The 25000-nt window shown below is 41.9% G+C and overlaps 1 protein-coding gene across 1 annotated transcript in view; it reads left to right on the forward strand.

The window, feature by feature from the left end:
- The window catches only part of LOC311059872 (protocadherin-15-like), a 240989-nt gene that overhangs the window by 69234 nt on the left and 146755 nt on the right, over positions 1–25000 (forward strand). Inside the window, exons 5-8 of the mRNA XM_084077970.1 lie at positions 6951–7111; positions 8953–9108; positions 12657–12776; positions 14259–14369. Coding sequence (XP_083934096.1) covers positions 6951–7111; positions 8953–9108; positions 12657–12776; positions 14259–14369 — 548 coding nt within the window. The remainder of the gene's footprint in view (positions 1–6950; positions 7112–8952; positions 9109–12656; positions 12777–14258; positions 14370–25000) is intronic.

The raw sequence follows: 25000 nt of genomic DNA on the forward strand, positions 1-25000 counted from the left end.
ACTCTGTTACAAGTAAAAGTCTGGAATTCAAAACGTACTTGGGTAAAAGTACAAAAGTATTGGCATCAAAATATACTTAAAGTACCAAAAGTACTCATTATGCAGGAGGTCCCATTTCAAGTTTTCAACAATCTTTTGAAAATGGCAGATCTACAAGCTCACAATGCATCGCATCGCGACGCATTGTAGCTTGTAGATTAGCTATTTTCAAATAGCCGAAATGTGTATACTGTAAGGCGGAAGTGGTTAATGTATGTTTTGCAATAATAATCAAAATCTATAAAGTAACTAATAACTAAAGTTTTAACTAAACTAAAGTAGAAGTAAAAGAACAGAACATTGGAACTACTCCAGTAAATAAAAAATATCTCAAATTTTACTTGATTAGATATACTTAGTTACTTAGTTACTTTACACCACTGCTCTTTCTCCTTCCTATTGCTCCTCTTTCTTTCTAAAGACATAGTGACAAGTAAAAGTTATCTGTATATCTCCTATAAGTGTAGTGTCATATAATAATACCATGGTTTTGTGTACTATTGCTTTTATAAATTGCCAGGGTTTAGCTGCAAGCTTCACGCACAATTTTAACCAAAAACTTTATGTTGCTAATCAAAACCTAGCGTAGCAGTGAGTTATTGTTCATTATACACCAGAGAACTTCAATGCGTTCCAATGGGGAGTTCTGAATCGACCGTTATAATTAAGCAATAACTCACGACAAGCCACGGTATTGTGATTATATCACAATATATCATGGCCTGGAGTGAGTTAGTGCTTTTATAAAAATGGGCAAAATGAAAATTATAGACACATCCTAGAAAACATGCATGCCTGCATGAACAAGGTGGTTAATTAAGCAACGTTTACATTTAGATTTTTTTCGGCAAGATGGTCAGTCTCATCTTTGTGCAGCTCTTATAAAATGTCATTGACCTGCACCTTTGATGCTGTTTGAAGATTCAAAACTACACCTTTTTCCAGTCATCATGACATTTGAGGGCTCATTATAGGTTTGCATAATGGAGTTTGCTCTGTCTGTAGTTCTGGATCTCATCCTTTTGAAGCCTAAGTTTTATGTCCATTTTGTCCAAATTACAATAAAGATGGCAGCCTTAGTGTCGATGGCAGTCGATCTGGTGTGCTGATATTATCAACCAGTAGGCATCATGTCCGACATCAGTGTCTACATTTAAGAGTATAGGAGACCACCACCAGCCAATGCAGATGTGATAGTTCAGTTCAGTTCAGTTCCATTTCATTTAATCCATTTAATAATTACACACATACTTACTGTACGCACAGATCGTTGTTGTCAGGCAGAAACTTTGTATCTCCATATTTCAAAATGTTATGTTTTCTTTTTTTGCCCTCGTAAATTCAGGCTTTACTTCATCGTACAACTGTGTTGTGCAAAAGTAGCGGAAATTGCAGAGCTTGTAGATTTGCTATTTTCTCTATTTTCTAAAAAACTAAATTAAGTGAAAGTGACTAGTGTGCCTGTGGGCCTTACACATATTTAACCAGTGAAAACTTAACAAGAGCTTGTGACTAAAGTAACTACTGTACATTGCATCCATTAAACAAAATAACAGTTTTGGACATGGTTTCCACCCGACAATTATTTAGTGACTATTATGCTTCAAGGCAGGGTCAGTGTAATCTTGTACTGCTGAATGTGGCGTTAGCCTAATACTAAAGTGAGGTCTCTGAATAGAACCTATTTATATGAGATTGAATTCAATTGGATACAGTCACAAAAGCACATCTTTATTTATTTGAGCTATACCTCCTTCTCCTGCTGTCATGCTTCCTACAAGCTCACAACGTGTTGCGTTGTGCGCTTGTAGATCTGCTATTTTCACTAGTTCAGTGGGACACTCTTGAATGATGAAGTATGGCCTTAATTGCCTTAATTTAAAAGTTTAAATATGTTTCTGCCCGACAGCAATCGTATTCTCTTCGTTCCTTCTTCTCATCCAGAAAGACTAGAGGAGAGAGGGAGAAAGAAATTGATCAAGAAAAAGAACCGAAACATGGAGAGAAATGAATCTTTTCCCTGTCCATTTCTTATGTAAACAAACCAATTTAATTTAACTTCCTTGTTTATTTAATACCAGCCAATCACGGCGAGGCGTTCATAGTTTCCGTGATAGCACAGAAGGCCATGACCCAATTACATTTTTGGCAGATCAGATATGAGACTTTTGATTCGCTGTGTGTGTGTGTGTGTGTGTGTGTGTGTGTGTGTGTGTGTGTGTGTGTGTGTGTGTGTGTGTGTGTGTGTGTGTGTGTGTGTGTGTGTGTGTGTGTGTGTGTGTGTGTGTGTGTGTGTGCGTGCGTGCGTGCGTGCGTGCGTGCGTGCGTGCGTGCGTGCGTTGTGTTTGTGTGAGAGACACTAGTGAGGAGACACACAAGATTTAATCTGCCTATGCAGACACACGCATACGTACACACACACACACACACGCACACGCACACACACAGCTTGCTCCCTATCTGTCGTCCGGCCCATTTCTCTCTCTCTCTCTCTCCTCTAATTCATTCTCATTCATTGGCTTTTCATTCTGACTGGGTTGATTGGCTGTCAGACAAGCCAGAAGATTAGGATAAGATTCCGACTTGCCTGATAACAAGCCAAACTTTCTGTGTGTATTTGCACATCCATCCGTGTCTACGAGCTTTTATGTCTGCATGCGTGTCGACGTGTGTGTGTGTGGGTGGGTGTGGGTGTGGGTGTTAGTGCTTGTGTGTTTCTTGAGTTCCTGGGGGGGGTATTTAGGAACCAAACTGTCTGAGTTACATTAGCACTAAGGATTTTACAGTGTAGTTTGGGGTCCCAGAGATCTTAAAAAAAAAAAAAGTATCAACTGGGGGTCCGTGTTTGTGTGTGTGTGTGTGTGTGTGTGTGTGATTGTGCAATATTCAGCATACCTACCCTGGGTAAATACGCACGCACGCACGCACACACACACACACACACACACACACACACACACACACACACACACACACACACACACACACACACACACACACACACACACACACACACACTAGGGCATTCACGAATAGTGATTTTTAGTATTCGAATTATTCGACCTATAAGTATTCGAATATTCGATTAATCGATTTGATTATAAAAAATAAAATAATAAAAAAATAAAAAATAAAAAAAATAAAAAGTTTTTTTTTTTTTTTTTTTTTTCAATGACATTGATGACTGGACTCAAGGAATGCGAGTTGACGTCACACCAGAGCTCACAGCTGCGTGTCTGCTGCAGAAAAGCCACTAAAAAAAAAAAAATCTAAAAAAAAAAAAAAAAAAAAACTTTTTTTTCTTTTTTTTTTTTAATCGAATAATCGAATAGTGGTTTGATAGTCGAATAGTCGGTTTGATAGTCGAATATTCGAATATTCGATTATTCTGTTAATGCCCTAACACACACACACACACATCCGAATCCGCACAAACACACAAAAACATAACCACAGGTATGCATGCAAAATCACATTATGAATAATGCAGTGTTGGATGAGGTAATTGGCTCCTCTGGAGTCAGCCAAGATGAATATCTGTTTACATTCTTATACTTCACTTCTCTATTCTTTTTTGTCTTTCGCATTTTCCAGACTTTTTCATTTATTTTTCCCAAGGATGCCTTCGAAAAAAGCCCAATAAAGTAAAACAGATAATCACACAAACACACACACAAAAACTCCACACTGGAAATGTGTTTTGTTTTTAGGTCATGACTGTCCGGGTTTTTTTTTAGGTTGATGCATTATTAAAATTACACAGCCAGTTATTATTATTATTATTATTTTTGCTATGTCTTTTCTATGAGATCTAGGACCTGTATGGAAGTGGAACTGGAAATGTTGTAGTAGACTGGATGCCAAGTTGACATTTTCATTTTCATCAGCACCACCTCGCCCAGCCACACATACACAGTTAAGTCTGGGGTGTACATTTAACCAGAGAGAGAAAAATAGGGGACCTAGTACAGAGCAGTGGGGGATGAAGTACGGTCAATGAAGTACAGTATATAAGGTTTAAGTGGTTAAATCTACAAAAAAAGTATGTTTTGCAGGTCGTATTTGCACTCTCACACCAGTCCAAAATCCAAATGGTCCCTTTTACATGTCTGTAACTCTGAGAGTGTACAAATGGAACCAAATGGACCATTTGGTTCCATTTGTACACTCTCAGAGTTATGAGAGTCCTTGAAATTAAAAAGTTTGAGAAGCACTGGAGTACACTGTGTACACAAGCACACAGTGTACTATTCACAGATCTAACCACTATAATATTGCTGGACTATGTCAAATGGACAGATAACAGTAGAGCTTAAAACAAAACAGTTTCTTGAAATGGCTCAGAGTAGATGAGAGAGTGACCCAAATCAAGATGTGCATGGTGGATAGGATTTTGAATAAATCTGAAGTACCTAATTATTTTTAAACAGTCAGTAATGTTCACGACCACGCTACAAGGGGGAGATCCACTGTCCTGGTTCCTCTCAGATTTAAGAGAAACATTGGACATTGCCCATTCATGCACACAGCGACTGTAGCATGGAATGGGTTTCATGTAACTGTCCTATGTTTCTTTTCAATCTAAATCTACACACGCACGCACGCACGCACGCACGCACGCACGCACGCACGCACGCACGCACGCACGCACGCACGCACGCACGCACGCACGCACGCACGCACGCACGCACGCACGCACGCACGCACGCACACACACACACACACACACACACACACACACACACACACACACACACACACACACACACACACACACACACACACACACACACACTCCTATTCCTCAGGTATCTAACCCCTACCCCCTAGTGTGGAAAATGGAAAATGGCCTTTGTTTGCAAAGTGTGAGTGTGCTTTCCGCACACAGCTTGGATTGACATGCACAAGGGCACTTTATGCACCAATGGGTGTGTGGACCTAAGTGCAAATACACACATACAGTACACATCACATCATGCAACACAACATCATTTGCATATACATATGAAAGGACCACGATGGAAATAAGGCTTTTTTGTGTTTTATTCTTTTGATAATGGTGTGACAATGTATGTATTTTACATATGTTTTTATTATCAATAAAGAGGTCAAAGTCAAAACACCCATTGGTTTAATTGGTTTCTGTATGTTTGTTTGGCTATTACACCTTGCTGGTGGAGCCCATGAACATGTGTATGTATTTATTTCCAGGGTGCTTGCAATGCACCAATGAAAACAATGTACTGTGGTCATAAAACAGTTTTATTTTCTGTAATTCTACCATGGTTAAACACCGTAGTCAGTGTAACGTTTGGCTGATTCTCTCTGTGGCTCCTCTCCCACAATCCCCACCACCAGCACACCCCATTTCAAGTGGGCAATAATATCCACTCACGTCTGATATTCAAAATAGCAAACAGCTATTGAAAGCTATGATCTATCTTTTTACTTTTTTGCCTGTAATGACATGCCCAAAATACGGAGGCCAGTTTTTTTTAAAGTGATAAATGAATGTATGGTTGCAGAAAGAAAACAAGTGTCTATAAGTGGTAGTTTGCAAAAGACATTCAGAGGTGGAGAAAATATTTAAGTTAAATGCAAAAGTTGGCATCCTCTGGAACCCCAAATTACGCCACCCGGCTGACTTGGTCTTGATCAAATAAATCTTCAACTAATAGATGTACTGTACATCTGTTTTATTTGGCAGAGAACATGCAGGAGGCCTCTATGCAGACCGTCTCTCCCTTATGTCCATCTGCATCTGTCATAAAGTTTTGTTTGCCACACTTGCAGCAACTTTTAATTGATGACGGATGACTCACTGGAGCTGTGAACTCATCTGGGGCTGTGAACTCAAAGCCATCTCTCTAAACCAGTGGTTCTCAAACTTTTTCATGTCAAGGACCCCCAAATTAATATGTATTTGACTGCAGACCCCCATCAGAAAATATGTTCTGCCATATAAAATGTGTGTTGTTAAAATGTTTTTTAACAAGATTTTTTGGGGGAAAATAGCAGATCTACAAGCTTGTAGATCGTCTATTTTCAAATAGTCAGTGTTTATAGGGTTAAAGTGGTGAAATAGATTTTGATGCTATTAAATCATTTAGCTACAGGGAACCCCTTCAAGGACCCCTCGGGGTCCTCAGACCGCATTTTGAGAACCACTGCTCTAAATTAGGGATGCCACAATCTGACCTTCAGCCAATTCGAAATTCGGACAGCCCTGGCGAATATTTTTCGATTATTCGACAGCGCCGTTTTTTGAAAAATATTTTTCAAAAAAAAAAAAAAACTTTTTTTTTTTTTTTTTTTTTTTTTTGAAAAATATTTTCACTCCTGTTTTAGCATTATTACGGTCATTTCCGGGTTGCGCGGCCCAATTATTAGTTACGTTAATGTTTGGGCTGGGATGCTTTCCAGCAGGGGCCTCAGTGCGGCTGCAGAGTTCATGTTTGGGCTGGGCTGAAACAGTGAAACGCTCTGAAACTGTGGCCATTTACAATTATTAAGACTATAATATTACTATTAGCATATATTTTGATTGAAACTAAGGCATACAAAAGTAAAAAGTAAAAAAAAAAAAAAAAAAAAAGTAAAAAAAAAAAAAAAATCTTAAAAAATAATAAAAAATATATATAATTAAAATCGAATTTTAAAAATCATTTTCGATTATGGAGACTGTAACGAATATTCGAAAATTCGAATATTCGGTGGCATCCCTACTCTAAATGCTCAAATTAGAAACGCATCACACTGAGGAAGGCTCTTCCAAAACACTTTCATGTTTGTGTGCCTATACTGCAGTATCTGAATAAAATCGGAAATGACACTCCCGCGAGTGCTGGTGTTCTTCTGCTTTTATTGTCTCTCTAAGCGAATAACATGTATTTGTGTGCCATTATTTCCAGGAACGTTATTGGTCGAGAACATGCAGATCAATGGCGTGGCGGAGGGGCCGGGTCGTACCATCTCGCTGTCTCTAAGGGACAACAATGACCACTGGGTCATTCTGGACCCTTCCAAACAAGCCCTGTATCTCAACAGCACGGGACGCCTCCTGGACAGAGATGTAAGACACCTCATTGTACTACTGTTTCCCTCTAGCTCTCTTGTCCAGCATAGCAGGTAGATTCCCTAAAGAACGTTAAACGTTGTGTGTGGGCGTAAATGGACAGATGCTTCCTCCTTCAACAATGTATGGCCCGAAGGCCTGGCTGCAACTTTATGCTCATTTGTTCTTTATTGTTGTTTTTGCCATCTGTCTATCTGCCTCTTAGCAGGATATGTCACGCATTTAATAAACAGATTTGCACAAAAACGTGATGGAAACATTGGTCCTGGGTAAAGGAAGAACTGATTAACTTTAAAACCGCTTGATCTCAAGGGGGCTTGGCAGTAACCGTGGGCGTCCACAAAAACATTCACATAACTTCTGAACATAATTAACATAACACATACAACTATCTAAACTATTTTCTCCCCAATTTAGTCTTATGTCAATGTGTATAGTCTGTCTGTCATTGTCAACTTCTACTGTTGGTCTTGGGGAGCGTGTAAACAACCACGTCTCCGATACACATGATGTCGCCGGCCGCTTCTGTTTTTACCTGTCATTGTGGAGTTTCACCAGGAGGGCCAGCCTGAGACTTTTACATTGACGCCAATACGGAAGAGACAGTTCATATGAATGGCCTGTAGTTTCGCTGTTTTACCCCTGCGGGTGTCAGAAAGAATCTATTTTAACGCAAGCGGATGGGTTTTTGACAAACTTTCGACTAGATTTTCTTACCTTAATAAAAATTGTCATAAATACTATATGCTTCCAGTCGCTAGTTTAAAGTCTCCTTTCAATCATCATGATATGCGTTTTGGTAAACTATGGTCCCATTTATTTTAAAATTGACGATAAAGTAGGTTATGCTCTATGAGGGGCGGGATGATTTGATTGACAAGCTGCACAACCAATAGAATTCATTCCCTGCCCCCGCTTTTGATTGACAAGCTACCCAACCAATAATGGTCTGGTTTCATTCTGCAAGATATGACGCGATATTGAAAGATGGCGGATTGCACACAGCTGAACAATCGGCGGTCTGTAGACTAGAGTCTAGGGGCGTAACGCTGTCCATTCATTTTATACAGTCTATGCGTAACACATGCAGAGGAACAGGCTATCCCTCCCAGTTCTGCTCTCTGCTGAACAGCCCCAACCAACTTATAGGAGCCGCTAGTGCAGTGACAGAGACTGATCCACTACCAGCTTACCACCTTATGTCTCTGATTATCAGCAATGGTATTACATTTTCAACTCCATAATTGGTGCAGAAACAGGTGTCAACCAAAGATTCAGTTAAAACCAAAACTCCAGTTTATTTCATATTGTTTGTCACAAACATCAAATGGTGAGAGACAGCACAAATACAACTCTTTTTCCAAACAAATGCGATAATTGCAAAATGTTTGCCACAATTTACTGATCTAAAGTCTTTCACCAAGCAGACAGAGATACAACTCATTTTCCATTCAACTTTTTTCCTTTGGAAAATAGGTACGCAGCAGCGCGCACACAGAGAACTCACTGGTTAGTTTACGCTCTTTTGAAAATAGATCCAAAAGCCTAGATTGGATGCAGTTTTACCCGCGTTCCTTTGAAACGATTGAAATCGATCTGTAGTTTGCCGTTTGCATATTGCTTTTTCAGTTCTTTGTCTGCGCTTTGCTATGTTATTTTTCATCTTGGTTGCTTGTCTGAAGTGAAACTGTGTATTCAATGAACAAATGCTTATAGCTAAATGCTAATGTAGTTATAACAACAGACTAACTATCATGCTCTCTCTCTCTCTCTCTCTCTCTCTCTCTCTGTCTCTCTCTCTCTCTCTCTCTCTCTCTCTCTCTCTCTGTCTCCTCCAGCCTCCCTCCTACATTCAGTCCATTGTGGTTCAGGTGCAATGCACCAACGAGCTGATAGGCACTGTGATCTTGCATGAGGTCCGCATTGTAGTGCGAGACCGCAACGACAATGCTCCGCGCTTCCAGCAGCCCAGATACTATGTCGCCATCAATGAGGTACATTCATAAGACATAACATAGCACGTTCTCTTTCTCTCTCTCTCTCTCTTTCTCTCTCTCTCTCTCTCTCTCTCTCTCTCTCTCTCTCTCTGTGTCTCTGTCTCAGGACTCAAACACTTGCTCCTCACAGGTAGAGGTAAGCTGATTGGCAGTGCAGCTATCTGTCACACGTGCAGGGCAGGTACTTGTAGGTTCAGGACCCGAAAATTGTCTCCCACCCTAGAGGATGTTCTTGTCCATACTTGTTTACATAACCGCTGTAACGGCCATGTTGTAATGAGCTCCTCCTATGTAGGTCATTGTGTTTCGCAGGGCTCTAACACTGGCATAGGTAGTGGTTTCACTCCATCTTGGCCCGGACGGCTGTCGTAGCGGTCCAGGTCCAGCACCTAGGCTCCAATGTAGCCTGACAGCGCATCGGAGGTTCAAGTCCCGTTCCCGATGATCTTTGCTGCATGTCTCTCCCCATCTCTCTCTGTCCCTGTTTCCTGTCTGTCTCTACTGAAAACTATTAATAAAGCCCCAAAACCCCCCCAAAAAAATATCTCTAAAAAAATAATAATGTGGATCTTGAGATCCACGTGGGAACGGTGTGGCTTCTTGGAGATCTCCTGTGGCTCCTGTGACGTTAGTCGCCTGTGACATATCTATGATGTTTTTGGCAAGGTTTCAGCCAGATCTGAGCCCTTCCATTATGAGTTACAATATTTCCAAAAAATATAAAACATATGTGAATAGAAATACATGGCGTTAAAGTTGGTCTACCGGCAGTGTTCCACAACAAATTGTGCGCTGAGCGGTCCAGCGGGTTTGTGAGATTAGCTCCAGACAGACAGACAGACAGACAGACAGACAGACAGACACACACACACACACACACACACACACACACACACACACACACACACACACACACACACACACACACACACACACACACACACACACACACACACACACACACCCTCTTATAGATAGCTTGCCTCTACAGACCCATGCTGCAAAAATAATGTGTGCACCATGATGATACTGTAAATGTCATTATGCATGACATTGCAGCCAACCTAAGGTTGAAGGATGGGTTGTACTAGCAGTAGATAAATTATATATTTTTCTTGTCTACGATCTCCATTGAAGACCTCGTGGGAAACGGTTGTTTCGTGAGTACGCTTACGTGTTATCCCCTGGGATGCACTACTGTATAGCCGGTATTAATTTATACCCAATAAACCAATGAATCAATCTACTCGTCCTGTGAGTGAAAGGCAGGGAAGTAGCAGAGAAGGGCTTAGAACACCCACTAGAAAGATCCCAGCTAGGATCCATTTGGACCAAAAACCGGTGTGTAAAAGTCTGCAGCGTTTCCAGCCCCGACGAGCGTGTCATGATGCTGCGGAAGGCAAGGGCTTAACTAGACGATGTTCGGACTCACGCCGGAGAAGTGTAAGTGTGTTCATCACTGCTAGCGTGCACTCCTGGGCTGGCCAGCTAGACGATCTCATTATACCTATAGACCCTACAACCTGTCCAAGTCAATATCTCTTCCCGTTTCTCTGCTCTCTGCTCTCTCTTTGCTCGCTCTCTCTCTCTCTCTCTCTCTCTCTCTCTCTCTCTCTCTCTCTCTCTCTCTGTCAGAGTCTCCAAAGCCCTCCAACTCTCCACTTTCTCATTACTTCCCCAAAAAATTATTCGCTCCGTTCACCTGAACGACCACAGCACAATTTAGGAGACAGATCGTAAAAAGTCTGATATACGATTCCTCGGCCAAGCCAAGCCAAGCATGAGCAGTTTGGGGGGTAATAACTTAAAAATGAGAGTACATTTATTCATATGGGGGTAATAATTCAAAAATGATGAATAGATTTATTAAGATTTGAGGGAGGATCTAGACATTAGGATGTCGGTTATTGTTCTCCCCTGCAATCCCCCCAAAACTGCAACTGGCTAATGGAGCCAGTCAGACTGAAATTAGGTTCAAGGTCGACTACCGCCATGCCTACGCTGAACTTTGACCTTGGTTAGTTCAAAACTTTAGAAACAGAGCGAAAGATAGAGAGAGAGTGGGAGAGACTTGTGTGCGTGTGCGTGTGCGTGTGCGTGTGCGTGTGCGTGCGTGTGCGTGTGTGTGTGTGTGTGTGTGTGTGTGTGTGTCTGTATGTCCAGTGAGCGAGAGATGGACAGTCTGACGAGCAATGTCGTTATTTATAAGCGCGCCAAGGGCAGCTTTTATGAGTTCCTGGATGCAGCGCTGTCAAAGATTGCTCATACAGCAGACAAGCTGATCCTGTTGAATGACTTTTATGCACTTGGCACTGACACCTCACTCAGCGCGGCGTGGTGTCATCGCAACCCACAGCCGTGGCTTGAGTCTCTGCATGTTATAGTGCAGTGGTTTCCTAACCTTTTTCTTCTGGATCAGGGCCCACTTTAACATCTCAAAAGTGTATAGAGCATGCCTATTTTTATGATCAATCATTTAATAGTGTTCTGGCTTGGATCAATGGAACTCTAACGTAGTATGCTTTAAGTTCCTATTTATAGGTATCACAATGAAATCTAATTTTCAAGGTTTTAAAGAAGAAATACCATGACCCACAGCCATGGCTTAAGCCTCATGTAGGAAACCGTTGTCAAACATTGTTTTCTTGTTGACTAATCAAACATGTTAGGGGAACCTGACTAGTTTGACCTTTTGATTAATGGCTTATTAGTGTCACCCTTGAAGTAGTAGTAGTAGGACCCTGCGGTGACTGAGGCTTGATTAGTCTCAGTAGCAGTAGCAGTAGCAGTAGCAGTAGTAGTAGTATAGTAGGAATAGTAGGAGTAGTAGTAGTAGACAGTAGGGCCCTGCAGTGAGGAGTGATTAGTAGCAGTAGTAGTAGTAGTAGTAGTAAACACTAGGGCCATGCAGGAATAAGTGATTGGTCATAGTAGTAGACAGGAGGGCCCTGCAGGGAGGAGGGATGAGATGAAGAGGGGTGAATGCCAATGAGAGGATCCTCAGTGATTTATCAGCTCGTATAGACACACGTCATCAACTCTTTAATTATGTATATCCATCCATGGATCCCTGTCTCCATGGTCCTGTGTGTGTGTGTGTGTGTGTGTGTGTGTGTGTGTGTGTGTGTGTGTGTGTGTGTGTGTGTGTGTGTGTGTGTGTGTGTGTGCGTGTGCGACTGTGAGTGTGTGCGCGTGCGTGTGTGTTCTCCAGTGGCTAGAGCTCAGGATGGATGGATGACAATGCTAATGATATTGCAGCTTTCTGAAGGACATCTATTCAATGCCCAAGTCCTACATACACGCACATACACACGCACGCACGGACACATAGTTAGACAGACAGACACACACACACACACACACACACACACACACACACACACACACACACACACACACACACACACACACAAAAACAAACAAACAAGCATCACGACATCCTACGGGAATGCTCGAGGTGTTTACTTAAATGTTGTGTTGCAATTTATTGACAGATTTATGAAGTGGAATAAAACCAACAGGCTAAGATATTTCTGTGTTTCCAGTTGACACCTGTAGGAACCACGATCTTCTCTGGTTTCTGGGGAAACAACGGGGCGAAGGACATTGACGATGGACCCAATGGACAGATAGAATACACCATCCAGTACAACCCAATTGATCCGGTAGATAATCTGTCTGTCTGTCTGTGTGTCTGTCTGTGTGTCTGTCTGTCTGTCTGTCTGTCTGTCTGTCTGTCTGTCTGTCTTTCCTTATATGTTGTGCTGGGAGCCCCCCCCGGGGTGTGCCGGCGATACGTTTTCGTGACGATAACGTATCGCGTTTTTGGGCAATAATAATAATGCAAAAACAGAAGTATTTTTGCATTAGTAGTATCGATATCATGAGCCCAATATTGTGTATCGTATCGTAAAATTATCGTATCGGCACACCCCTAGTTAAAGTAGTAAAATGTTATTGATGCTATATTAACTGATTACCTTTGAGAACCACTGGTGTAGTTGTTTTCTTTGGTTGTTCTTAGGCTGAGTATCTAAATGCAAAGGAGTCTGACAGAAGACTCGAACAACAACTGATTAAGCAGAGCGTTGTATATTTATTGAAGATTGTAAGACACAAGGGAATGCAGAATAGCTTGCAAATGTATTGCAGAAAGAGAAAGAGCACTCTAGCGCCTCAAACATCCCATCTTATACCCCTACGTTCTAGCTGATAAGCTCCCACAATATTCTAGAAACGTTTGGCCTATGTCATCCTGATGTTGCAATAAACATTAATTGGTTCCATCAAGGTTGGCATTTCATTCATCATTCTTGACATCCCATAACAATATGCCCGAGATGTTCTTCCAGCTTAGGGCGTCGTGACCTACTGTATCACAGCTTTCAGTGTCACAGCCTCAGTCATTTTGCAAGTCTTCCCAGTACGAAACTATAGCTGAGTCATCGTGATATGGGGTATTCATAATACTTTCACCAGGATCTTCTTTACTCAACATTAGCCAAATTTGAAGAGTTTTGGTGCATTAATTATAGCATATCAGAATCAAAATCGTTAAAAAAAAAAGAAAGAAAACAAAACACTTCCTTTGAGACCCCCAAAAGGGCTCCTCTCTTTGGCCTTTGGCAGATAGTTGGCTATCTGCCAAAGTTATTATTTGGATAGGCTATGGCAAAACCCTCAGTAATTTTGGCAGATAGGGAGATGCATATCCCAAGAGCTACAGTAATGCTCTCAGCACATGCAACCTCCCCGTGATTAGAAATCAAAGGAGAGAGAACTAGTTTTAACCAGTATTACCAAGGGTTCATATCCAGTTCTTAATGTGTTCACCACCCATGATTTCCTATGTGGTACCAATGTACAGTATGTATGACCATGGAAAAATACCTTCAGCAAAACGAAATGTTCTAAAAATAAGATTTTGGATTTAGTCAATGTGAATTTCTGTGATAATAACATGAGCTATCTCTAGATTCTAAATCAGGTGACCTTTTTTTTTTTACATCATCAATCATTTGAGTCTTATAAACAGTCAACATTGTTTTCTAAACAATGACATTTTAGGCGATTTTAGGCACTTTGATGAGATTGAGTGACCCTGTCTGTTTGTTCAAATAACCTTGTGACCCGTTTGTGCGTTTCAGACAGCCAACAAAACCTTTGACATCCCACTGACTCTGTCTGGCTCTGTGGTGCTGAAAGAGAGACTCAACTATGAGGAGATAACACGATACCTGGTCATCATACAAGCTAATGTAAGTCTCATTGTGAGTCTGTGTTTGTCTATTACACAGTACACATACCAGGGACGTGCACAGATAGACTCTAGGTGGTGCTGGAGCACCTGCCCTTTGCCCTCTTGACCAGAAGTACCCTTTTGAAAAAACACATTTAAAAGTTTGTTTTTTTCAGTTTACAGCAGGGGTCTTCAACAGGGAGTCCGGGACCCCTAGGGGGTCCTCAGAGTTACTACAGGGGGTCCGCCAAATCTTTATGTGATATGATTTTTCTTTTTACCATAACCACTCGAAACCTAGCATCCCTTTTCTGAGGAGAACTTTGGCCAAAAATAGCAGATTTACAAGCCCACAATGCCTCGCGCTGCGAGGCGTTGTGGGCCTGTAGATTGGCTATTTTTGGCAAAGAGGTATAGGTGTAGAGGGAAAAAAGAGCAGACCAAGTAAACAAAAAAAAGTATAATTTACTTGAGCACCTGCCCCTCAAAATGTCTGTGCACGCCACTGACACATACAGTATGAAGTGGTGCTCAGAGAGCAGTTTTACTGTCAGTTTATTCTTAGTGCTAAAAGTGTATAACCACGTGTCTCACAACATTCTGAGTTTTGAGCATTCATACTGTCTGCGACTCAGCGACAGCGTCGCCACAAAATGTAAATACAGAAGTGAATATGGTCTTGTGCATGTCCGTGGAAACCGAGCTTGCTTTGACTTCCCGGGCAATCTAAGTAAACAACACTTACTGTGTGTTTGCAACCATTCCTTTTTCCAGGTACGCAACACCATCTGCAAAGTTTTGATGTCACTTTCATCATGTGAAGTGCCGTTCAACACTTTTCTCGCCAAGCATACATTGACCTTTAGTGTAATGTAAAACATAAGTTTTTCATTACAAAAAAAAAAATCCATTTTTATTTTGTTATAACACAATACAGAGTCTTATACTATTTGTGTTCAGCAGAGCAGGGCAGGCCATGGGGGATGTGATACAATACAGGTCTTCCTTTAAAGCTGGGCTATGTAACTTTCCTCTTCTACCCCGGATTTGAACCCGGTTTCCTGCGCAAGTGCTGACATTTTTACCATTGAGCTAATAGAGCCTGCCTGCTTGCTCAGGGGCTAAATTGAATTTGTGTCAGATCCTGTGTCTAGGTGAGACATAAACTTTAACACGATCTAAATGTCTCAATATAGAAGAGCAGAGAGACAAAATACAAGCTACAAGCACACAAGCTGGCGCGATGCACATGCGCTGTGAGCTTGTAGATCCGCAATTTTTGGAAGTTTAAACGAGTCTTAACGGTTCATTTAACACATCGTGTGCCAGAGGTTTATTAAAATAGGGTACATCCAGTGCCAGCATATCTTCCATCCACTTACGCTGATATGTTTCGTGCTGTAAAAGCCCCGACGCGGACGTGCATGTAAACAAAGCATGCGTGCGAGACGGCGGAGGGTCCCGACTAACGCCTGGAACAATAATATTTCTCACGCGATCCTCTATTGCAGAGAGATCGTCGATCGAAAACGGCTCACTTCCACCACGTTAAAAAGAAATAGGAGATATTAAGCTTTTAGTCAAGGAGTTAACATTGGAGCGGACGAACGGAAGCATTTTTGACATGGATCCACATCCGGCCTCTCCTTCTTAGAGACTCCTTGGATGATCCCAAAGTTTCGTTAGAGCGCCCCCACGTGGGAAAAATATATATATAAAAAATGGGCCAAAAACGGTCCGGACCGTTTATGGCACACAATGTGTTAAACAGGCATTTGAAGGACATTTTCTTGAGATCCAAAAGGTCACATCCTCAGTCACTGAATATGTCAGTAACCATGCTGCAGTAGGAGGGCAGGGTTGAATAAAAGCAGTATTCCTCACCAGAGCAATTCGGGAAATAATATCACAATCCAAGGTCCACCTAGTTTGAGAGTTGTTTTGGGAATGATTGTGGCAAAGATTAATGTATATCCAGGTACCAGGCTAGAAGTCCATTCACAGTGTGGTATGAAAGAATGCTTGGAATGACTTTGTAGTACTAAGAACACAGTTCCAGAGAGAGCATATTTACAACAACAACAAAAAGAACAGAAATAGAGGCGAATGTCCTCAGATGAGGAATGAGTGCTTTACCTTTTGGTTCAAACTTTTGTTTCATTTCTATTTATATGTTTATTTGACTTGCACAATAGACCTTGGAGCTTCATAAAAATATTGCACAGCACCAGCTGCATTATACTAAATGATTATAGTAAGACAGTAATTTATAACACCTGTTCACACAGGCTTTTAAAAAGAAAGAAAAAACTGAGAATAAAAAAATAATTAATTAAAATTAAACAAAAACAAAAACACAATTGTCATCAGTCATAAGTCATTTTAAATTGGGAGTCATAGAAGGAAGATTAAGAGGAAATACAATATTTATTCTCTTTTAACCATAATTTAAGCCCTTGATTAAAACATTAAAATGATGTTGTACTTTCAGCTCTGTCGGTAGACAGCTCCATAGTTTTGCTACTTTAACATTGAAAACTGAATAGGTGTTGTGCTTTGCAGTGTGACAATCACCTAATGCCCTGCATTACTCGACCAGAGCTTTGGCGTCTACCTACAAATTCAATAAACAAAGGAGGGGCATGAGATATTTACTGTAACAAGACAGAGTCTAATAACGGCGTGGCCTCCCTGTCCAGTCTTGAACCATCGATAGTAAATTATGAGTGCCGTTTGTGAATGAAGCTGCACAAATCACTATGTGGTGGTGAAGCCACACTCTACAAGGCTGGCTGCTTATCATCTTAAAACATTTGATACTGAACTAAGAATTGGATATCAAATCTATGAGAGTACACTTGGCTGCCACCTCAAGTAAACAGTTGTGAAGAGAGGAGCTGTGAAAGAACTTGAACTTTAAAGGTATTTTAACACATTCCACGCCAGAGGTTAATCTCATAATGTACTCACCAGTGCCAGCGTTTTATTGTTGTTTTTTTGTTTCCTTCACGTCGCCACAGACACAGTTAAATCCGTTAAAATTGCGCGTTCATTTGGTTCTAAACACACAGGGGATCTGTGTGAGACGAGCAGTGAAGACCGCTTCGCTTTGCGATCCGCCATCTTGAAGCTACAGCGGTGAACGCTAGGGTTGCCAACCGTCCCGTATTAGCCGGGACGCCCCCGTATTTGAATTTGTATTTGAGCCAAAAGGGGCGTGTCCCGTACGGGACTTTGTTTGTCCCGGACTCCGGTGTAAAGGGAAAAATAAAAAATATATTTCTGTTTGCGCACACTGCAGTGTGTCTGGCTGCGTGTTTGTGTGCTGTATGCGAAGGGCGCTAGGACCGCTCAGTTGACAGGGCAGGCACAGTGCTCGTACCAAGGGGCAAGGCTGAGATATTTACTATGAGGCCAACCCGGATGTTTAGTAAATGTCCAGCGAGAGGCGCTGTTTCACCCGTGCCGACCTGTGAGTTCAGAAAGAATTTATTTTAACGCAAGCCGATGGGTTTTTACCAACTTTCAGACTCGATTTTCTTACTGTAATAAAAATTGTCATAAATTCTATATGCTTCCAGTCGCTAGTTTAAAGTCTCCTTTCAATCATCAGGATATGCGTTTTGCTAAATTATGGTTCTATTTATTATAAAATTGACGATAAAGTAGGCTATTCTCTAGGAGGGGCGGGATGATTTGATTGACACGCTACACAACCAATAGCATTCATTCCCCGCCCCCCGCTCTTGATTGACAAGTTACCCAACCAATAATGGTCTGAACTCATTCTGACGCGTAGTGAAAGATGGCGGAGCAACAGTCTGCAGCAAAGGATTCATTTTCGGTCTGTAGAAAGCAGCTGAGGGGGTTTGTCCATCTCATTTATACAGTCTATGGCTCGTACGCGTGCGTGTGTGTGTGTGTGTGTGAGATTTTCTCCGGTGGGCGCGGCGTCATTGTTTGTGTGGCATGTCAGCCTGTTCCCAACCCTAACCCTAACTCTAAAACCGAAATAAAGTAACAAAAAAAGTAACTTTATCCGCAGGAAACCCGAAAAAAATCGCGCGCGCACGAGGGACCCATGCACGCGCGCTGCGTGTGCGTGCATGGGTCCCGTTTCTCCAGTTCTGGATGTTGGCAACCCTAGTGAAGGCTAAACAGTGATCAGCGAGGAGAAAAACAACAACCGAGATAATCGACTTATAGGTTTCGTTCTAGACAGGAAGCGGATGCGATCGAAAAAAACGGAACCCGGATAATTCTGTTTCCGGTGGTGCTACAATGAAATGTGTCGTGGCGAACGAGGCCTACAATGCAATGTGAACCTGTGAGTGAAAAAAAAAAGACCACTTCGCGTAGGTCTACGCGACTGGCACGTGGCGGCTTTAAATAGGTTCGCGTAGCTCTACGCGATTGGCACTCAATGTGTTAACATGGGGAGTGATTGACGCGCCTATATTAATTTTCAATGAGAGACTGGCGGGCAGGTAGGGAGGTGCAGTCCCGTGAAACTGTCGCGTTCATGCTTGTCTCACGCACAAGCCTGCCTGCTGACAGAGTTGAAATCTACACGATGCGCAGCGCCTGTCTATTCACATGAGGAGCACAGTGCGACCCTGCGATCTAAGAGATTAGACAGGTGTAGTGCTCCCATGTGAAAAGACCGCCGTAACAATGGAAGCAGAGCTCCACAGCCTCCCCACCACATACAGTATGTGCAAATGCCTTTAATCCTTCCTTGGACTCCACACACCTCCACACAGAATGCAACAAAGTGCAGTTGCCATCAAAAAATACAAATGACTCCGCAAGGATAAAGTAGAAGAGAAAAAAGATACAGAAACAATATTTGCTGACTGTCTGAAAAATGTGAAACAAATCAAACCTCATGTTCCACACCGACAATCTCCAGGCATGGCACATAAGAGATCACTACCCCTCTGCTAAGAAAGAAGGTTTTAGTTCAAGGTAGCCAGTGGGAATAAATCCAGAGATGATGAATAAACCACTATAAACCTCTACAAGAAAAGAACAGTAATGATCCAGGCCAACCTGAGTTGCTCCGAGGAAAACTTCTCCAGAATCAGAGAGAGAGTACTGGAGAACTGCAAATCCTACCTTCATCTGACATGTCACAGAAGAACCCCACTTACAGAGTCAACCCCCACTACGGAGCCCTACTCACTCGTTGAGTTGAGAGACAGATTCACACCGTTGAAGATAAAACAAGTGGAGATGCATGGAACCCACAATCAAAAGTGACACAGAGGGGGAAAACTCTCCACCCAGACCCAGTGACACAGAGAGGGACACCTCCCCACCCAGATCAGCTCTCTGGACTGTGGTGAAAAGACTCCCAACTCAATGGGGAGGATTTTATACAGGAGATGAGGTAGATCAGGGAAGAAGTGCAGAAGCTTATATGTTTCCCATGCCAATAAAGACCCTTTTAACTGAACTGAACTGAACTGAACTGAACTGAACTGAACTGAACTGAACTGAACTGAACTGAACTGAACTGAACTGAACTGAACTGAACTGAATTGAGAGGGAGAGAGAGAGAGAGAGCTGTCTCTATGTGCCTCTGATACAGTACTTTATGCAAGGTCCTCCCATGTAAAAACAAATTTGATTCAAGAAGTCTTCGCATTAGCATACATTCACAATGATTAGATGATAATGTTGATACCTGATAGCAGCCAGGTTCTGTAAAAGCCTTAACACATTCCCTGCCAGAGTTTATTCATAAGGTACTCACCCACTGCCAGCGTTTTTGAGTTTTATAGCCTTTTGAACCGTTCACAAAAAAATTATATCCATTAAAATCCGCGATCGGATGGTGTTTATAAACAGCAACGACGGACGTACGAGCCCTCATAATGTTTACACTTTTTTTTCTTTTTCTTCTTCTGTGGTATCAGCGGCCAAAAGAGGCTGCAAACGTCATATCCGTTTGGCTGTGACGTGGCTGTGACGTTTCCCCACCGGCCATCTTAGATTAGCTTAGCCTCCGATCGGCTATCAGATCGTTTTTAAACACTAAGAGGATAACCGTTCGTCGATCAAAGAAAAGAAAATACAACCGGAGCTTACCATTCGTTTTTTAAACCGTGTGAAAACCATGATCTTTAGCCAAAACCAGGGAAAAACTTTTTTTTCAAGATAAAAAACGAACCGGAAACGGTTGTCGGAAATTTTCTCATAGGATGGGTCGGAAGCGTCATGGGAAAAAAAAAAAATCAAGGATGGTACCAATTTTTTTTTTTTTTCGTTATCAAACCACATAAAAAGACGATCCCGAGATATCTCGGGATACGCAGGTAACGGGTGGATTTAATGTCCCGAGATATCTCGGGATTGGCAGTATATGTGTTAAAAGCCCTAAACAGCACAGCAACATGTGCAGGGGAGCACTCACTTGACAATAGGGAGAGAAAATTCTCAATTCTGAGTGAGAAATATTGTGCATGTCTTGTTGGTGTTTTCCAAATAAAAATGTTAAAGCGGCACTGATGTGTTTTTGATAGCAGTAATGGAACTAATGCCTGTGTAATGTAAAAGGTGGTGTCTGTAATGCCAAACAACTCTGATGAAACCTTCTGTAACCTAATGACAATGGTGATTACTACTGTAATTTTATGGGAAGGACTTCAGGCACTATTGAAGAGGGAAGTAATATTCCTTTTCAGCACAAAAAAAGAGAGAAAAAGTAGCAGAACTAGAAAGATAAACAAAACATTGAAAGCAAACATAGACAGAAGATAAAACTTCTTTATTCTCACTGATAAAACTTGGAACTGGATGAAAATGCAGAACATTGTTTCCCTTGCCCCTGCTGATTTTGTGTGTTTTTTTAAATGATTTTAAAATGTATTATTTGATGTTGAAACAGTAGACCTATATGTTATATTGACTGTATTAGAAGTATAGTATTAATAGCATAATGTTTTTTGCAGTAACCCTGCAATAGGCGCTGTGCATAACTGTAGTCCGCTAATTACCGCAGGTGGCATACCCGTTTCCTTTTCTGGTTCAGTTTCCCATAGCTTTTGCTTGATTGGCATGGCAGTAGTGTTAAACCTGAAACACATTAACACCTACAGTAACATGCGTTTCCAATTTAAATCTGCTGCAGTGCCAGTACCCATGGTATCCACTGATGCTTGGAGATGTTTTGCATATACGTATACTCTATACTGTTGTCCTTTCAAGTTAAGCCTATACATTGACTAATTAGAGGTAAATTTATTGCAGGGTAGTAGGCCCATACTAGCCCATAGGGACTGATGTGTACTGATGACGCCTATTCAATAGGATAACGGGAAAATAGGGTGTTTTGTATGTCTTGAGTGCTCTATTAGAAACAAACATATCCTGTGTTCAAGCAAGCAGGTGTGTGCACAGTTTGAATGAATCAGGCTATGTATTAATAGTTTACAGTGCCTACTGTGAGCTATATACGCACATAAAAGGTGAAGAGCAGCAGCTGATATAGAATAGGTATTTAAAGTAATATATTCCTGCTAATTTCTTGAAGATGCATTTATAATGAGAACTTCACACAGAACCATTTTCTGATTATCTGATAATTACCTCATGAAGAAAACCACATTACTTGACAAGGAGGACCTTATATCAAAGTTCCAGAGAGGTGAATTTTGTCTCGCCATATGTTTTGTTTTATTCATAATTTCTGGCACTTTTCTTTTTTACATCTTTAGCCACATTAGTGAGAACACTGCTCTCTTTAAGTACTTTAAACCAGGCGGCGGCGCCTAGATCAGCTATTTTCGCTGTTGATTGTACTACAAAGCATGGTTAAGCATGATAGAGGGCGGATTCACACTGCGGCCTTGAACCAGCCTTGAGGCTGGTTGGAAGGAATACCTGGGAAGGAATTGGTAAAGCTAGCATCTATTATAAGTGTACTTTGTGAGAAGTTTTAGATTTTTGGAATGGTATTAGGTAAGGGTATAGCTTTTTAAAAAACATTGCAAACAAGTTAGGCTCGCCCCCTATTGAAAACCTTATAAAACTTATCACAAAGTGCACACGCTTTACCAATTCCTTCCCAGGTATTCCTTCCTACCAGCCTCAAGGCTGGTTCCAAGGCCGCAGTGTGAATCCGCCCTAAGAATTGCAATGTCTGTCGGTTTGTTCAAACCATTGTGGTCTGGTTGGATGTAAGGAGCAAAACATCTTCGAGACTCTTAGGGCCCAATAGACCATATTCAAACGGAGGCCATGTTGTTATTAAGTCAATGAAGTGCCACACCGGTTGCCACGGCAACGGGGTGGCACTTTCAATGTTAAATTCCAAAATGGCCGCCGTGTGAATATGGTCTATTGTGGGGACAGCAAGGCAATGCTTGTGGACTGTACAGTGCATAGAGGAGGTCTTCATGAATCTGCTGCCTTTTTCTGTTGGGCGTGGCAACAGGTGTGGCGTACAGTTTCCACAGCATAGCAAGATGGCTGAATATTATCGTCAGTGGCTGTGTTGCAGGTGGATTCAATCATGACCTTTCAAGTAATTGCTTTTCATTACTTCATTACACTGTGCACTGTGCTCAACGCAATGGCATACGGGTAATTTCATGGACAGAAAACCTTGTAAACTTACTTTCTCCTAAAGACCAAACTGATGAAATACAAAACCTAGACAAGAGAGGGAATGAGGCAGAAAGTCTCAACTGTGTCAGTATTTGCGGACCGTTGAGAGGGAACAAGAGTGAGCTGGGGCTTGGGAGCGCTGGGAATTGAGAATGCAGGTAAAACGGACAGGCAGGCAGTGAAACGGGCTGAAATCCCCGCAGAGAATTCCTTCACTCCCGGGACAGTGAGAGTGGGACCAGGCAGGGAAAGGGTCTGAAATCCCCCAGAGAATACTTCAGTGCTGGGACAAGAAAGGGACGTTGAGACGTTGGGGCGGAAGGGGCACTGGACGGTAGGCGCTTGCATGACCAGGACTTCGAGGAGAGGTATAGTGGAAAAATGCACAACCACAACATCACTATCAACCAGCATGTGCTTCAATAGTATCCCTTCCAACAGTCGACCAGCCGGCGATTCAGACAAATCCCCCCAACAGTCGGCCAGCTGGTGCTTCAGGGACCTCCACTCGCCACCCCTAGAGCTCATACCACAGCTACCAGGATTGTCACAGTACCATGGGAGAAGGCAGGCTGTGTGGTAGCTGGGTGCTGTCCACTGGGTCCAGTTTGGACCACAAGAAACAAAGTATCAACTGTGACAGTGCTTCTGCCATCTGAAGCGAAGGAAATAGCAGTGGACGAGTGTGCGTCTCACTATATGACGGTAGACCTGGTCCACGCAGGCAGGCGGCGGACAGCACAAACCGTGGCCGTTGTTGACCCCATAATTGCAGTGCGCTGGTGATTTGCAAATTACAGTACATTCCCTCTACTGTGGCTCTCCTACCACACCAGCGCACAGCTAGTCCACAAAATATCAAACACATGCAGACATGGAAACATGCCACTGTGCCTCAGGAAAATGTGCCCATCCACTGGGCTTCTCAGACCAATGCACCTGCCCCAAAAATAGGGCCCTTACTCTTGTTTAATCTCGACATCATGTTGCTTTAGGGGAATAGAGTGGGCAGATAGTGTGATATAATGAAACTAATACAATTACAATGTTCATGATTGAGGGACAAATGCAGTTTTTTGTCGTGCTTAGCTTTTTCTCTGTGTATAATGCTGTTGACACTTTATGACATGACAATAAGATATATTTTAATTCGAACTAAGTTACTAATACCTCTCTTGATTTCCATCTTGCGTAAGATGGTGTATTATTCAAGCCTGGCGGTCAATGGTGCTGGTCTGAGTGTAGATTTGGTGGGTCAAGTGCTGAGCACGATGACCTTTATTTACAAGCGCATTACTGTATCCTTGGCAGGGTTAGGTACTGTAGGTCCACACAAAATTCTCTTTCCATTCTACAGGAAACAATACTAATACATAGAAAGAAATAATAACAACTACAAATACCTCATTGCGGTTATATGCCTCTGCCAAAGACTTACAGTTTGCATCCATGTCTATGTAGTGTTGTTTTAAGTTTTTTTTTAAATATTTGTTTTGCAAAATGTTAGTTATCACTATTCTGACATTTATGAATTGTCTTTTGTGAGGGCACAGTGACCTTGAGCTTTGCCCACCAAATTCTAATCATGTCATTGTAGAGTCCAAGTGGATGTTAGCCAGATGTAATGAATTTTACTCCTGGTGTTACTGAGATATTGTGTTCATGAGAATGGGATGGACATGAGCTCACAGTGACATAGTCACTCACAGTCATATGAAAGCAGGGAATCATAGCTACAAATTGACATATTGCTTGTGCAGTTTGACCCACCAGTTTTCGAAATATGGCTTATAGAATGATGCCTTGTAGAGATTCAGTGAACTGAGAAAACGGCATTCAAAGATTCACTTCTGTGATCTGTAAGATTTTAACACCTATCCCAGCATGCATTGCTGAAGGTGGGGGTTTGAGGGGGCCAGGTAAACACCTCAGATGTGTCCCAGGGTGCATTGTTCTCAAATGGGGGGTGGGGGGCTTTGATAGCTTGGAGCTCAGCTCCCAGGGTCTTTTAGTGAACACTTCACAGTTTTAAAATAA

Source organism: Gymnoscopelus microlampas, assembly GCF_963454915.1.
Source record: "Gymnoscopelus microlampas genome assembly, chromosome: 14".
Lineage (NCBI taxonomy): Eukaryota > Metazoa > Chordata > Actinopteri > Myctophiformes > Myctophidae > Gymnoscopelus > Gymnoscopelus microlampas.